A 14,970-nucleotide genomic window follows, 5' to 3' on the forward strand; every position below is an offset into this window, starting at 1 on the left:
GTGAAATATCAACTATTGATTTACCATTTTTGGCAGTGGAATAAGACTATATGGCCAACCACATATAAGGTCGATGACAGCGATGGCAGCTTATCATTTAAGGTAGCTTAGCCAAGCTTCATACGGCCAACTATGCATAAGACCTATCATCGTCAATGACATATATATATGTATATATATCATTCAGGTAGCAATGGAGTCTGTGGCCCTAAAAAGCCCATAGAGAGCTTCATATGCACCCATGCGGGCAATTGACAAAGCAATTATGTAAGACCCATACCATTTGTATAGTTTCAGGTAGCGTCATGAGGATGGCCGGAGAGTGCCCCTTGTGAATGGGTTTGACCTTGCAGGCGAAGGAAAAGTGAGTTTCTGTAGGATGACTCGCCAGATCGCTGGTTTGATTTCAGTAGTAACACATGGGAGCAAGTCTCTGAAGCAGGAGACCCTCCACTGATGGACTGGCAGCCTTGGATATGGTACCTCGACGGTAGCCTTGCGCACCCCGTGAACTCTAGAGAGTTACTATGGCCAACCCTTTCGTAAATCCTATCGAGTCCACGACCCTAGTAGCTTCACTAGGCCCCTCTGATGGATCACGGTTTGTGAACTCTCTGGCCGTGATAAGCCCCACGAACTCTAGAGAGTTACAACGGCCATTCACGTAAGATCAACTCCAACTACTTATGAGTTTAAACTGTGGTTGCTCCAACTACTTATGAGTCTAAACTGTGCGTGCAACTAACTAGAATTGAAAATTAGTCCTGCCCATTCTGAATATCATCTAGACAATGTTATTCTAACCAATATTATAACTTATCACTCAAGCTCCACATGTCTATCAAACATACCTATGAGAATTGCTCAAGTTCAAAAATGACGCAATGATAAGATAAATACATGCCACATGAAGATATAACATTAAGATAGATAAGTTTCATATGAAGTATAAAAAATAAATAATAAATAATAAATAAATAAAGGAGAGAGTTATATTTCCTGTTTAAAATGTACTCCTATTAAAATTGACCGATATGTATTTACTATTGTTCTATTCCAAAGAGGACAAGCATTCAATGATGATATACTTGTTCTTTTGAAGAGAACGACGGTGCCTGTTTTTCTCTTGTCTTCTTGATGCTTCAGGAATAATGTCCTTCATAATTTGCAAAGGAGGAGGAGGGTGAAATTGTACAGAATTATCATCTTCTTCTGAAAATTTTGGAGATTCATGGGTACTGTGCAGAGATACTCCAAAAGCTATCCAACATTCAAGAGTATCAACAAATTGTGCTTCATAAGAAGTGTGTTCCGAGGAAATCGTTGCACAGAATTGACCAGAACAGGGGGAGTGGTTAGTCTCCCTAGAATAACCGATGCCTTGGTCTTCTTGATAACTCCTTAGTCGAGGTGGAGGAATGAATATGGCATGGTCAACTGAATGATATCTGCGCACCAAATAGTATTGGAGGACCCACCAACGCATCCAGGGATAGAAAGAGTGGACTGGGTATCCTTGGCCTGAGAGTATAAAACAAGATCCAGTGTTAACACTCAAGAGTTGTCTCCATATCAAAGCCCAATTATACGGCCCGGTGCCACAGTTCCTCATAGATCTGGTAATGATATCACAAGTCACCAGCACAGTTTGGCCAAACCTGAACTGACGGGCAAATCTGTTTAGATAATAGGGTTCACGCCAAAACATGATGCCTTCTCTTAAGGGAAGAGTATTAGATCTGATGGAAACAAGGAATGAGTGCTCACCATGAGAAATAGAGTCATTATCAACAGCTTCTACGCCTTTTGAATGAATAGTGAAAGGAAAATGATGAAAGTCAACAGGATCGCCGTCTTCTATTTTACAAGTAACCCAATCGTTTGATCTTTCAACCATCTTCCTCAGTTGGTAGTGTTAAAGAGGGAGCCGATAAGGATGTGAATATGCTTCCGGTGGGTCATCAAAAGTCCAAGGAGCATAGACTGAGAAAGGTTGGAGTGATAAATCTATGGGCTCAGAAATTATATCACTGAAAGCACGATATAAGGAACACAGAACTGAAGGAGCTAATTAATGCTTTTAACCCTCAGCCATAGCGCTAGCAGCTACAAAAAGGGATGGTCTAATGACTTGTTCCGAACCAAGGAATATTTACCAAGCTTAACCAATAAGCTAGGAAGGCAGCTAATTCACAAGAGTGACTGTATTCGGTAGTGTTTGTAATATTCTCATCGATGGTTTTAAGATTCTGATGATTATAGCCTGTAAAGCTGTCAAGATAAAATAACAAGGTTATTTCAGAAGAAAGATGAAGATTTGAAGAGAAAAGATTAAGAGAAGAGAAGTGTATCGTAGTTTGTGAGAGAAATGAGCCAACCATTCAAGAGGAGTGATGTGTTCAGGAAGGGAAAAGTTAACCAACTCACTGAAAAGTTCCAGAGTAGTCTTCGAAATCCTGGATTTACTGTCTTCTGCAGAAGCACGAGACAATTCTTCATTCGAAGGGATATCAATATCAAGGATATTACCCATGATGGGAAGACTTGCTATACAACAAAGGTCCCATATGGTAATACTCATCTCACCCAGAGGAAGATGGAATGAGTTGGTTATGGGGGACCAAAAGTTAAGAAAGCCTCTAAAGATAGCTGTGTTTCCATAGAAATTCTCTAATGTAGCCACGATGGCATCACAAAGATTAATTCATTCCAAAATGACCGTATGTTTTTAAGCAACAACGTGGGCCCAGGCACTATAGAAATCTCGAGGAGATAGGAGACCCTCGACTATGAAGTCATCTGTCCTCCAGGGGACACGATTGACAAAGAAATATTGACGAGCAGTCTCGAAGAAATGAGTTGGAAAAGGCTTATGAGAATCATGGTAAGGGCGTAGAAAACGCATTTTGTATATCATACCAGCTCTCTGATGCAAATCCTTTCCTTCTATGCGGCCTTCTAGGATTCGGGGTTCTCTCATGATCCAATTAACTATAAAGACAAAGTGGCTTTGGTGGGTGGAAGGTTCGCTATGAGGGAATGACCAATGTCGTTGAAGATTCACGGGATAAGAGATGATTTTATCCGAGTAAGGGTGGTGGAATTCCAGTAGTTTTTCATTAATCTCCATACAATTCCAAACGTGACGAGGGAATTGTTCACGTGCGAAAGAAATCAAAGAATTCCTTTTTCTCAAGGACGAAGCCTTTGAAGGATTCATGGTGACAAGGAAGAGAAAAGTTAGAGAAATTTTGGCAGAGTTTCGAGACAGAAATTTATCGCACCAAGGGCGAATGAGTTGCGCGCGCAAGTAGCGCGGATAGCTTGCGCGCAAGATGGGTTTAGTTGGATGATCAAATTTTAAAGTGAGGAACAGTTGAGTGGACCATTATTTATAGGCTCAAGGCATCGCTAGAGAGTTACGCGAAGCCACGCAACTCAGGTTCTCCATGGCAAGTTTGATCCTTCAAATTGATTCATAAAAATCAAATTTTGGATCAAGGGGGCATCTGTTGGGGTACCAAAATTGATTAGAGAGAGAGTTAGAGAAAGGCATGAAAAGGAGAGGGAAAGTAGTACAAGTTGCGCCGAACCCAAGTTGCGCGAGTCTGCACAACTCACCTAAGTTGCGCTGGGGCGCACAAGTTTCATCAGAGAAGGAGGATTTAGTGATACGAAGTGGGGCCCATGGCACAGGAGTCGAGGGCTCACACGTGCGGATGCCTATAAATACCCCCTCATTTGACAGATGAGATGTTTTAGGAGGTCAGTCCCTTTGACAAGTATTGAAGATAGAGAGAAGAAAGGAGGGCTACGCTACTCATAGCGAGTTGCGCAGGGCCGCGCCGCGCGACTCCTTTATGAGTTGCATGGGTAATCTTTGAGAGCAGTCATTATGCTGAAATTTCTGATAGACGACCAGGCTATTTCAGATATTTCTAAGGGATCCTAGCATGAGAAATCCGCACAACTCATCTCCGCTGGAGATTTGATGAAAACGCACCGGAATGTTGCCAAAATTTACATTTTAATTATATTTGACTTATGTATTTTCTGGAATCAAAGGACTAAGAAGATATTAATGAACTCATAATAAATGAAATTGATGAATATTCTCTTTGTTTCATCTTCATCGATATTAAATAAGAAATTCTCACAAATCAAGTACTTTTTGTTTCTGGTCGAAACAAGTATGCATATCTATTTATTTTCCTTGATCTGTTATGTCATTATTCAATTCCGTGTGCATCCTAAGCATGGGTTGATTCCACTTGGATATCTTATGTCTTGTCTTGCATTTCACTATAATGTCCAAATTCCTTCATTTGAAGTGCCGGAATCCAAACTCCTCTTCAATAATTCGAATTTGAATATGATGAACCTCACTCCCCTACCGGAATAAAGAGAAAATTAGGAAGAACCTCAAGAGGCTGACATCAACATGGATGATATCTTTAATGATCTAGAAGGTTCAGAAGAACCCATTAACTCTGACTATCACCCTTCTCAATTTGATGAGAAGTTATCTACATTAGAAGAAAAAGTTGACGCTCTATAAGTATCCCAGGAATCATTATCCCAAACTCAAAAATTTACTATGAAGTACATGAAAAAGTACTTCCATTAATTCAATCCGAGTTTGAGGATTAATGATCCTTTGATACCTACACCATCCTCATTAGAGTCGGAGTGAACTAGATCTATTTATTTTATTTGCTTGAATCTGTACTAAACAATATTCTGATGGTTTGCTTGGATATTTTCATGGCTTGTATGGATAGTTTATATCCTATACCGTATTATTTATCTTGATGTTTTATTTTAGATGTTTGGATATTTCATATACATTGTCCTATACAATGTCCTTCATTTTAATGTTACATCTTTCCTGATATTCCTAATTTCGATTTTACCCTGCTTTGACAAATATGCTTATTGATGTATCATATGATTTGTTCTTCCTGTGGAATTATTATGGAATTAGTGTGCTACATATTTTGTGCATAGTATATGTGTATTTCTCAGGGGTAGCTATATACATGCTTTAGCTAGCTATATGCCGCTGATTGACGTAGCATTAGTTAAACAAAGTTGGTTACGAGGATTACAAGGATGATTATTAAATCTACACAGGGTAGCTTTAATATTGTTGAATCTTGTGAATGAATCTTGTGGAGTGATTGTGATTATGAGTATGTATGAATGTATTGTCTATGTTGTGTGTTTTGTCACGAAATTGACGAAGGGGGAGATTATAAGTGCTTATATGTTTAGCACACATTGATTGTCAAATTTCGGAGGACAAAAGTGTTACAAGTCAGATCACAAGTTTAGAATCACAACTATTTTACATGTCTGAAGATCAACTCAAGATCGACTTATAATTAGCTTAGATTAGCATATCATCTCAAGCAGTCGTCAACCGATTGCAAGACAAGTTCAAGTCAAAGTTCAAGACAAGTTCAAGACAAGTTATCCCATGTATTTGCTAAAACACAGGTGATATAACTCTAGAAAGACCTTAGGTTAGGTACTTTCAAAATGAAAATTGATTTTGGATTTTTAATAGTGTTTTTACTCTGAAGTTCGGCTAGCCTAGCTTCCTTGACTAACTTAACTTCAAGTTCGAGCAAAATATCTTCTTTTAAAAAAAAAAAAATTCGACTGACCTAACTTTTGATTCGTCTAGCCTAAACTTGAAATTCGGCCAACCCGAGTGAAGTTCGGGTCAAATTCCTGCAATGAATTTATTTAGAATTCGGCCAGCCAACTTTCACCTCGAGCCAACTGAATTTTGGATAAATCTTATCCCATGCAATCCGATAGTTGTTAGATCGAATCTGGTGGAATCCGGCCAACCGAAGTTATTCTTAGGCTAGCCGAATTTCCAACATTTTTTGCTATAAATAGAGGCATTCTCTCATTCTAAACTACAACGAAAAATCACTCTAAACTTTCTGCAAATGAGAAAAAAGCTCAAGTTCTTGGCTAGCTATTCATGTGGTATTTATAATTTATTTTTAGCTTATTTAATTTCCTTTCTTAAGATCATTTCAATCTTATTCTAAAGAGTATTTTATACTCCTTTTGAGATATAAGAGAATTGAATCAAGTAGCATCTGGGTTGTTCATTTTTAAAATACTATAGAACCCTATCCTCTTTCTATTTGAGTGAATACTGCCTCCTCCACATACAAGAAAGAAGTTCTTCTATTACAAGCTTCTACTGCATCTTCCAATCGACATTTGAAGATAAGTTATTTACTGCTTTATTTCATTTTGGTTTTTCTGAGATAGCCTGTGAAAATCTCAGTGGTTGATTTGTGATAGCCCGTGAAAATCAAAAAAGTGGGTTTTTGTTTGTGATAGTCCGTCAAAATCATAAAAGGGGTTTTATTGTGGTGAGCCCCTGAAAATCACAAAGAAATGTATAAGGTTATTAAGGTAAACCTGTAAAAACCTTGTTAGAATGAAAGCTGAGTGGAGTAGGTATGGTTGTTTTAAGCACCGAACCACTATAATTCCTTTGTGCCTTGTGGTGAATGTTTATTTCCTTTTGGTGGTAGATGTTATTTATTTCATTTTTGTAGTCAATGCTATAATTATTTTGTATTCTCTTGCTAGTTTGAAAGATTGATTTTAAAGACATTTGTAAAATAAGGTTATCATGCCTAATATTTTCATGAAGGTTTTCCTACGAATTATTTGGAATCAAGGTTTCAATACTTAGGTGATTGAGATTTCGTATTCTTTATATATTCCGTTTTTATTTCGATTATTTGGCATTGTCCTATTCACCCACCTTCTAGGATATCGCTAGCTCTTCTTTTAAAAAATGATCAATAAAAATTGATGGACAAGGTGGATGTATAACATGTTCATTAAGGTGGGCTCATCGTCAAGGTAACATCTAATCAACTCCGCTTAGAAAAATCTGTTTATCCATGCCATTCATCCCTTCTCTCAGATCATTTTAATTTATGTGCACAAAAATGAGGTAGATCCAATTCTCAAGTGGACCACACCAAATATTAAGACGGGGTTGCATTAAATGCAATAGTCATCTTTGGTGTGGTATACTTGACCATTGGATCTGCTTCATTTTTCGTGCACATACCTTAAAATGAACTGAGAGAAGGGATGGATGGCGTGGATAAACAGATACATCATGGTGGGCCCACCCATAGAACTGCACATTCATGGCTAGAGAAGATGGGGGTAGGATGCAATCCACATCCTTTGAAAACACGCTGGAAGAGTACCATGTACTCAAAGTCTACATTAATGTTTGTGAGAAATTTACCTTGTCATCTGTTGTACCAGATCGTAGTAGTACAGGGGCAAAAATTATAAGGCAAATCCCAGATCGTAGTAGTACAGGGGCAAACAATATAAGGCAAATCCACCGCTCATGTGGGTTCTGCGATAAGAAAAAGTTGTTAGAGAAATGCCTATAATTGAAACCTCTATGGGTCCATCATGTTATTTATATGCCATCCATACTGTTCATAAGGTCATTCCTATTTTATGAATTGAAAATACAAAAATATTTTCCAAAACTTTGGTGGCCCCACAAATGTTTCAACAATGGATGTTTAATCTACCGTCTTTTCTATTGTGTGGCTACTAGAGTTTTGGATCTGTCTCACTTTTGGCCCCATGTCCTATTATGAAAAAAAAAAAAAAAAAAAAAAAAAAAAAAAAAAACTGATGAATGGGGTAGATTTATGACAAACATTATAGTGGGCCCACTAACTTCCTATGGCACAAAGCTACGGAAGGGTAGCAGGCAATTGACGTCATTTTCCAAAGACACATAGGGAGAGAGCATTAAGGAGGAGGAAGAGGTTTGTTTCCAAAGAAAGTGAGATAGACAAAGGTGTCCAGTGTGATGGGTCCAAATAATGTATCACATGCCTAAGAAATCTGATCGGTTAATTGAGTAGAGTTCCTTGTATGCATATGAAAGTTACAAATATATATATATATACTACATAATATTTTCTATACAATAAAAGTGGGTTATGAGAAACCTATTCCAATAATTTAGTTTCAACTTACATGTGTGGATTCAACAATGAAGTCCATTTATTAATTTTTGACAAATAAAATTTAATTAGTGGGCCATATTTGATAAACGAGTTAGATCTTTGACATGTGTTACCAACATACCCATGTAATACTTGATGTCAAGTGAGCATTAATGTAGATAATAATAAAAAAATATTTCTATAAATTAATAATTTAATGCATAGCTAGTTAGATTGATTTGAATGGTCCAATTAGTTGTGTGTGAGCATTTCTCTCTCTCTCTCTCTCTCTCTCTCTCTCTCTCTCTCTCTCTCTCTATGTGTGTGTGTGTGCACGCGCTTTAAATGCTCACCTACACACCAGTTTGCACTAGTTCTCGTGAGAACTTTTTAGAACTCATTTGACGTGATATGAGCACTAAACGATCCACGGATGCAACACCCCATAAAACCTCCCAGCCCTAACTTTTACCATGATCCAAAACTTTATTGAGCCATGGAAAAAGGAAATAATTTCCTACCTTGATTTGCCTCTCTCTTTGATGTGCCTCACAAGAGTTTTGAATCAGGTTGAGAGTTAGCCGTGGAGATTTCATGTTGTGCTGCATTACATGGCCAATTCGGATTTTGTGCCCACGGCACGTGTGCAAAGGTGCGCACCTAAGAAGTTACACAAGTAATCCAAATGACAAATTGTTGGATTTGTATGGGAAAAAACCAACTAGATTTTTATACAAACATAATTTGGTAGGTTTAACTTAGACCCATTAGGTGTCACTTGCATTGAGGCTGGCCTTGATTTATGTATTCTATATTCATGCCATCCATCCATTTTGTCGATCATTTTAGGGCATGATCCTGAAAATAAAAATGAATCAAATTAAAATCTCAAGTGGACCATGCTATAAGAAGAAGTGGTGATTGAACACCCCACCATTAAAAACTTCCAAGGGCGCCAATATATATATATATATATATATATATATATATATATATATATATATATATATATATATATATATATATATATATATAATGGGAAAAGGTTCTATGCGGTCGAGCTCATGGGAACTTCCCATGAGGTCAAGCTGTGTGGGCCCCACCGTGATGCGTGTTGAATATCAACACCGTGCATTTGATGGGTCCCCTTTAAATTATGGGATAGCCCAAAAATCAGTCGTATACGGAACTCAAGTGGGCCATACCATCTAAAATCATGTGAAGACATGCCTAAAACATATAAAAGCACTTGGTGGGGCCCACCTGAAATTTGGATGCGTCTAAAACTTAAATTGATCCCTCATCCAAGTGGGACACACATAATGGATGGGCTGGATTTGTGAACCACATCTTGGTGGGCCCAAAAAATGATTATGAATGTTTTAATGGAGGATAACCCCTCTCAACTTTTGTATATGGTGTGGCCCACACAAGTTACGGATTGACTTGATTTTTAAGCCCTAGGCCCATTATAGAATGGTGCGTTTGACTGATGGGGTAGATGTTCAACATACATCATGGTGGGGCCCACACAGCTCAACCTCATGGGGAGTTCCCATGAGCTCGACCATATAAAACCTTTTCCATATATATACATACCTGCGCACCTTTGCACACGTGTCATGGGTGTCTAATCCGAATGGTCCATGTGATGCGGAATCCCATGAAACCCTAAGGGATAAATTTTCACCATGATCTAAAATTCTAGTGGTCCATAGTAAAGAGAAATGCAAATCAAGGGAGGAAACTGTTTTCATTTTTCATGGCCCACCAAAGTTTTGGATCAAACTAAAAATTGGGCCCCAAGGGGGGGGGGGTCACATGGACCATTCAGATTTTAGATTCACATCATGTATGATGAGTTCTCAAAAAAGTTCAAAACTGGTGTGTGTGTGGAAAAGGTTTTATGGAGGAACTTCCCATGAGGTCAAGTTGTGTGGACCCTACCATGATGTATGTTGAACATCAACACCATTAGTTAGATGCATCATTCCATTGTGGGCCTAGGGCTTAAAATTCAAGTCAATCCTTGACTTTTGTGGGCCACACCACATGCAAAAGTTGAGAGGGGCTACCCTTCCATTAAAACATTCATAATCATTTGTTGGGCCCACCGAGATGTGGTTCACAAATCCAGCCCATCCATTATGTGTGTCCCACTTGGATGAGGGGTCAGACCAAGTTTCAGACGCATCCAAATTTCAGGTGGGCCCCACCAAGTGCTTTTATATGTTTTAGGCATGTCTTCACATGATTTTAGATGGTATGGCCCACCTGAGTTCCCTATATGGCTGATTTTTGGGATTTCCTATAATTTAAAGGGGACCTATCAAATGCACCATGTTGATGTTTGACACACATTATGATGGGGCCCACACTGCTCGACCTCATGGGAAGTTCACATGAGCTCGACCGCATAAAACCTTTTCCCATATATATAACTTGATCCAAAACTTTTGTAGTCTATAAAAAGTTTTTAGCTGTCAATCACCACTATTTACTAAAGCATGATCCACCTGAGATTTTGGATCTATTTCCGTTATGGGCTCATGCTGTAAAATGATATGGAAAAATGGATGGGGCAGGTGGACATATATATATATATATATATATATATATATATATATATATATATATATATATGATTGTGGGCCTTTATGGGACCCACCCTTGATGCCCTGCCACCACCCAATGGATGGTGTTCAGTGCTCTATGGGCCCCAACATGATGCGTGTGTTTCATCCATGCCATCCATCTATTTTTATAGATCATTTTACATTATTACACAAAAATGAGTTATATCCAAATCTCAATTGGACCACATTACAGGAAACAGTGTTGAATGAACGTAGACCATTAAAAACTTTTTGGGAGCCATAAAAGTATTGGATGAAGCTGATATTTGTTTTTTCCCTTCATCTGGGTATTTATAACCTAATAAACAGATTGGATGTCTGATAAACAGTACAGTGGGCCTTAGGAGGATTTAAATGATGGATATCCAATCACTATTGTTTTCCTGTGGTGTGGTCCACCTAAGATTTATATCCCTCTTATTTTCAGCATAAAGTCCTAAAATGATCTTTAAAAATGGATGAACGGAATGAATGAAACACATACATCATGGAGGGGCCCACAGAGCACCGACCACCACCCACGGGGCTGGTGTCAGGGGGAGTAGCCAATCTGTTTCCCTCACGGCATATATATATATATATATATATACACACATCATTGTGGGACTCACGGTAAGGGCCACGCCATATTTGGGTGAGGCTGGGGCGCACCTAATCCACTTCCGATTTAATTTGGGTTAATATACACCACGTGTATCAGATCTAAGTGGCTGCGTATCAAGCACCATACAGGACCGGAGTATCAAAATACACGCTTGTGAATCAAAAGAGTAGATGGGGGCATTTATGTCATTGTAAGTACCGTTCAGCAGTTATTCTACAACGTATCCTGACAGTAATTCTCCGACAAAGATTCTCTATACGGGTATGAGGCAGTTATTTATTTATATGGAGCTTTGATTCTACCACATGCAACGATGCACCACCAACTCCACATGGCATGCTCGTGGGACATTCAAACCATCCATCAGGTGGGACCCATATATGTAGACGACCCACTCCACAACAAAAAAAAAAAAAAAAAAAAAAAAAGAAGAAGAAGAACAGTCTACTCATAGAGTGGGGATGGAGGGCCCCACAAGGGCGGACATGTCCATGGGAAGTGAGCCGTGAATAAAGCGGGATCCAATGAGAATATGACCTGCTTCAAAAATTAGGCCGGTTCTTTCACTGATTTGAGTGGGCCACCCCATACGAAAGCAACATTATTATTATTATTATTTTGAAAGGTGCGAAATCAACAGTTATAGTTAATTTTTAAAATAAATAAATAAATAAATTTACTTGCCAATGGTCGACATTTTTGTCCCAGGTGTGGCCCACCGCACAGCTAAGAGGGTCCGGCTTCAGTGGATCCCCGGTTCCGGTGGTTCCCTGACTCTGAGGCCCACTGTAATGTATATGCCTTACATCCATGCCGTCCATCCTTTTTGACAGCTCATTTTAGGGCATGATACCAAAACCGAAGCAGATCCAAATCTTAGGTGGACTTGCACAAAGGAATTAGGGGTGATTGAATACCAATCATGAAAAACTTCTTGGGTGCCACTGGAATGTATCTTTGCCATCCAACCGTTTGATAAGGTCACAAAGACATGTATGAAGGACCCACACAAACATATGCTTGATCCAAAACTTTTTTGGCCCACAGGAAGTTTTTAATGGTCAATTACCATTTTTTTTTCCAGTGGTGTGGTCTACCTGAGATTTGGATGTGCTTAAATTATTGTTATTATTATTATTATTATTATTATTTTGCATCATGCCCTAAAATGAACCAATGACGTGGATATAAGGCACATACATCACAGTTCGGCCCCACAGTCTCGATCAGAGGTCCTATGCATGTGCCAGGTTGGCAAGTGGGCTGCATGTAAAAGATATATATATATATATATATATATATAACAAAAACAAAAACAAAAACAAAATAAAATAAAATCGTCCTACCTTCCAAAAGCTTACGCATACAGTATGGTATACATCCGTAATAGAAAAGGAATCTAAGCACCACAGCTGCAAGCTGATTGATAGCAGCCGTCGGCTACCGACCAGAATCTGGGGGCCATGGGTTGCCATATCAGCATCCTACATGGCATGGGAAAGGTTGGCAGGTGTGGTGGTGGCAGCCTGCCTTTTGCTTTTAAGTTACCCACCTTGGTTCAATTCCAATACTCTCCCTACTTTTCAAATCCTCCATTTCCATTGTATTACATTACATTCTCTCGTTTTTTCCATTCTTTCTTTTTTTCCTTCTCTTCATTCAATCTCCACACCTCCATTTCCCATAAAACCATTAATCTCTTCATTCACTTCTTCCTCCACAACAACACTAGTATCCGTTCCTCCTTTTTCTTGGAGTTCTTAATCTGATGATCATCCTTGTCTTCTAAATTCTGAATTATGGTCAGTTCCGTTGCTCCTTCCGTCTGCATACTTTCCATTTCATTGACTGATATTTTTCTTCTTGTTTTCTTTATCTGTGAATTTTCAAAAATCAAGGGAACACCAGTTAATATCGTCGTTGGCTCGCATGTGTGGGTGGAAGATCTGGAGGTCGCGTGGATCGACGGGGAAGTGACTGAAATCCATGGCCACGATGCCACGATCATTACAACTAATGAGAAAACAGTAAGAGCTATTGTTTTTTAATTGACGATCATTTTGGTTTTGTTTGATGTATTATCTTAGAGGATCGATTCATTCGGATCTTTAACAGAAGGGTTAGAATCTGATCGTATTGATTTTCTTATTAAAGATTCTGTTAGAAACAAAGACAACTGTTTATAGCTTTCTATGAGATAAAGAAGAGTGATGGGAATCTAGATCTGGTGGATGAATATTTCCTGAAACAGTAAAAGAATTTGAAATCTGTTTTGTGGGTCATTAATGAAACGACTAGAATTTGTTTATGTTGAATGCATTAGATTTATTTTTTTTTTTTCCTTTTTTCTAATCCAAGATTCTTTAGCAAACAAGTGCTACTGTTTATAACTTTTCAAAAAATACAACTGTTTGTCTTTATATGCAACGAAGTAAAGAAAGCAGAATTTGCAACTGGAGGATGAATATTTGCTTGAAATAATAGTAATAGAATCCTAATCTGTTTTCTATGTTTCTATGTAAAGGGATAGCTAATCAATCCTGATCAGAAACTTCTCAGAAAATCATCTCTCTCTCTCTCTCTCTCTCTCTCTCTCTCTCTCTCTCTCTCTCTCTCTCTCTCTCTCTCTCTCTCTCATAGGATGTATTTATGCATTTACACTCTTTTTCAAGTGTACTAATTAATATCATCACATCACAACTGGCGATTGAGACTGTTGGCATGTTATCAGTAAACTACAGCACCAAGCAGAATACAGACATTGAAAACAGATAGTGGCTGTCAGACATGAAGATAGAATTAAGTCCTACAAAACCAAAAAACAATAGAGTTGATATGCTAAACAACTAACAATTTTAATAAGAACAGGAGATAATCGATGAGGGATGCTTTTGCCTTCAAGTTGCAAATAATCAGAAATTGTAAACTGAACAGCAGTGAGCAGTTTAGCTGTGTCATTCACTTACCTTTGAGTTTCAGGGAAGATGAAAAAGAACAATGATATATGAGACATGGACTACCTAAGCTGTGGTGTAAGATTTCATCATGCAATTCATCAAGCCCTCTTCAGCTTCAAATTTTTCTGCTTTGTGGAAAAAGTGGATGAATTTTGACATTAAAAATTCCATCAGATACCAAGTATACTCGCTATCAGACCTAGACCAGATTACACATGGTTCAGAAAGATGGTAACAACCCCACCCGAGTCAGATGAGTCCTTGGGAATCGTTCCAACTCAGGACACAGCCCATGACTTGTCAGCATCGAACAAGTCTCACAGGGGTTGTGTAAATTCCAGTTTTGGGCTGACTCATCCGAGTTGTATCATTTTAGATGAAACAATGAGACTTTTCCACTGACCGAGTGGGTCACTGAAACTGGAATTCTAAACACTGGTTGTTATGTCTATTTTGGGATATAAGATGTTTCAGGAATCAGAAACTAATTTCTTAGAATGTTTACTTGTAAAATGGGTCTCAGGTTTTGTTTTACATGACCCAAGGACCACTGTACATGCAGCCTTAATTGGATGGGACCATGATTGGTGTAATACACCTTACCCTAATTGGCATGAACTGCATTCTTTAGGATCATGCGCAAGGTGCTAGAAAACTTTCTGCAGATTGAAAGGTCCCTGATCATCTTCTCCCATGGACATCATAACACACACTGACAAACTACGTAATCTGCATTTTCTCAT

The 14,970-nt window shown here is 38.4% G+C and overlaps 1 protein-coding gene across 4 annotated transcripts in view; it reads left to right on the forward strand.

Annotated features, from left to right (window-relative positions):
• The first annotated feature begins 12,797 nt into the window (after positions 1-12,797).
• The window catches only part of LOC131232829 (myosin-12-like), a 38,237-nt gene continuing 36,064 nt past the window's right edge, over positions 12,798-14,970 (forward strand). For 3 of the 4 annotated variants that reach the window (XM_058229315.1, XM_058229316.1, XM_058229317.1), the window contains exon 1: positions 12,798-13,297. In XM_058229315.1, coding sequence (XP_058085298.1) covers positions 13,070-13,297 — 228 coding nt within the window. In that variant the 5' untranslated portion in view covers positions 12,798-13,069. The remainder of the gene's footprint in view (positions 13,298-14,970) is intronic. The other variant, XM_058229318.1, reaches the window with a different exon arrangement.

The sequence above is a fragment of the Magnolia sinica genome, chromosome 18 (genome assembly GCF_029962835.1).
Source record: "Magnolia sinica isolate HGM2019 chromosome 18, MsV1, whole genome shotgun sequence".
NCBI lineage: Eukaryota > Viridiplantae > Streptophyta > Magnoliopsida > Magnoliales > Magnoliaceae > Magnolia > Magnolia sinica.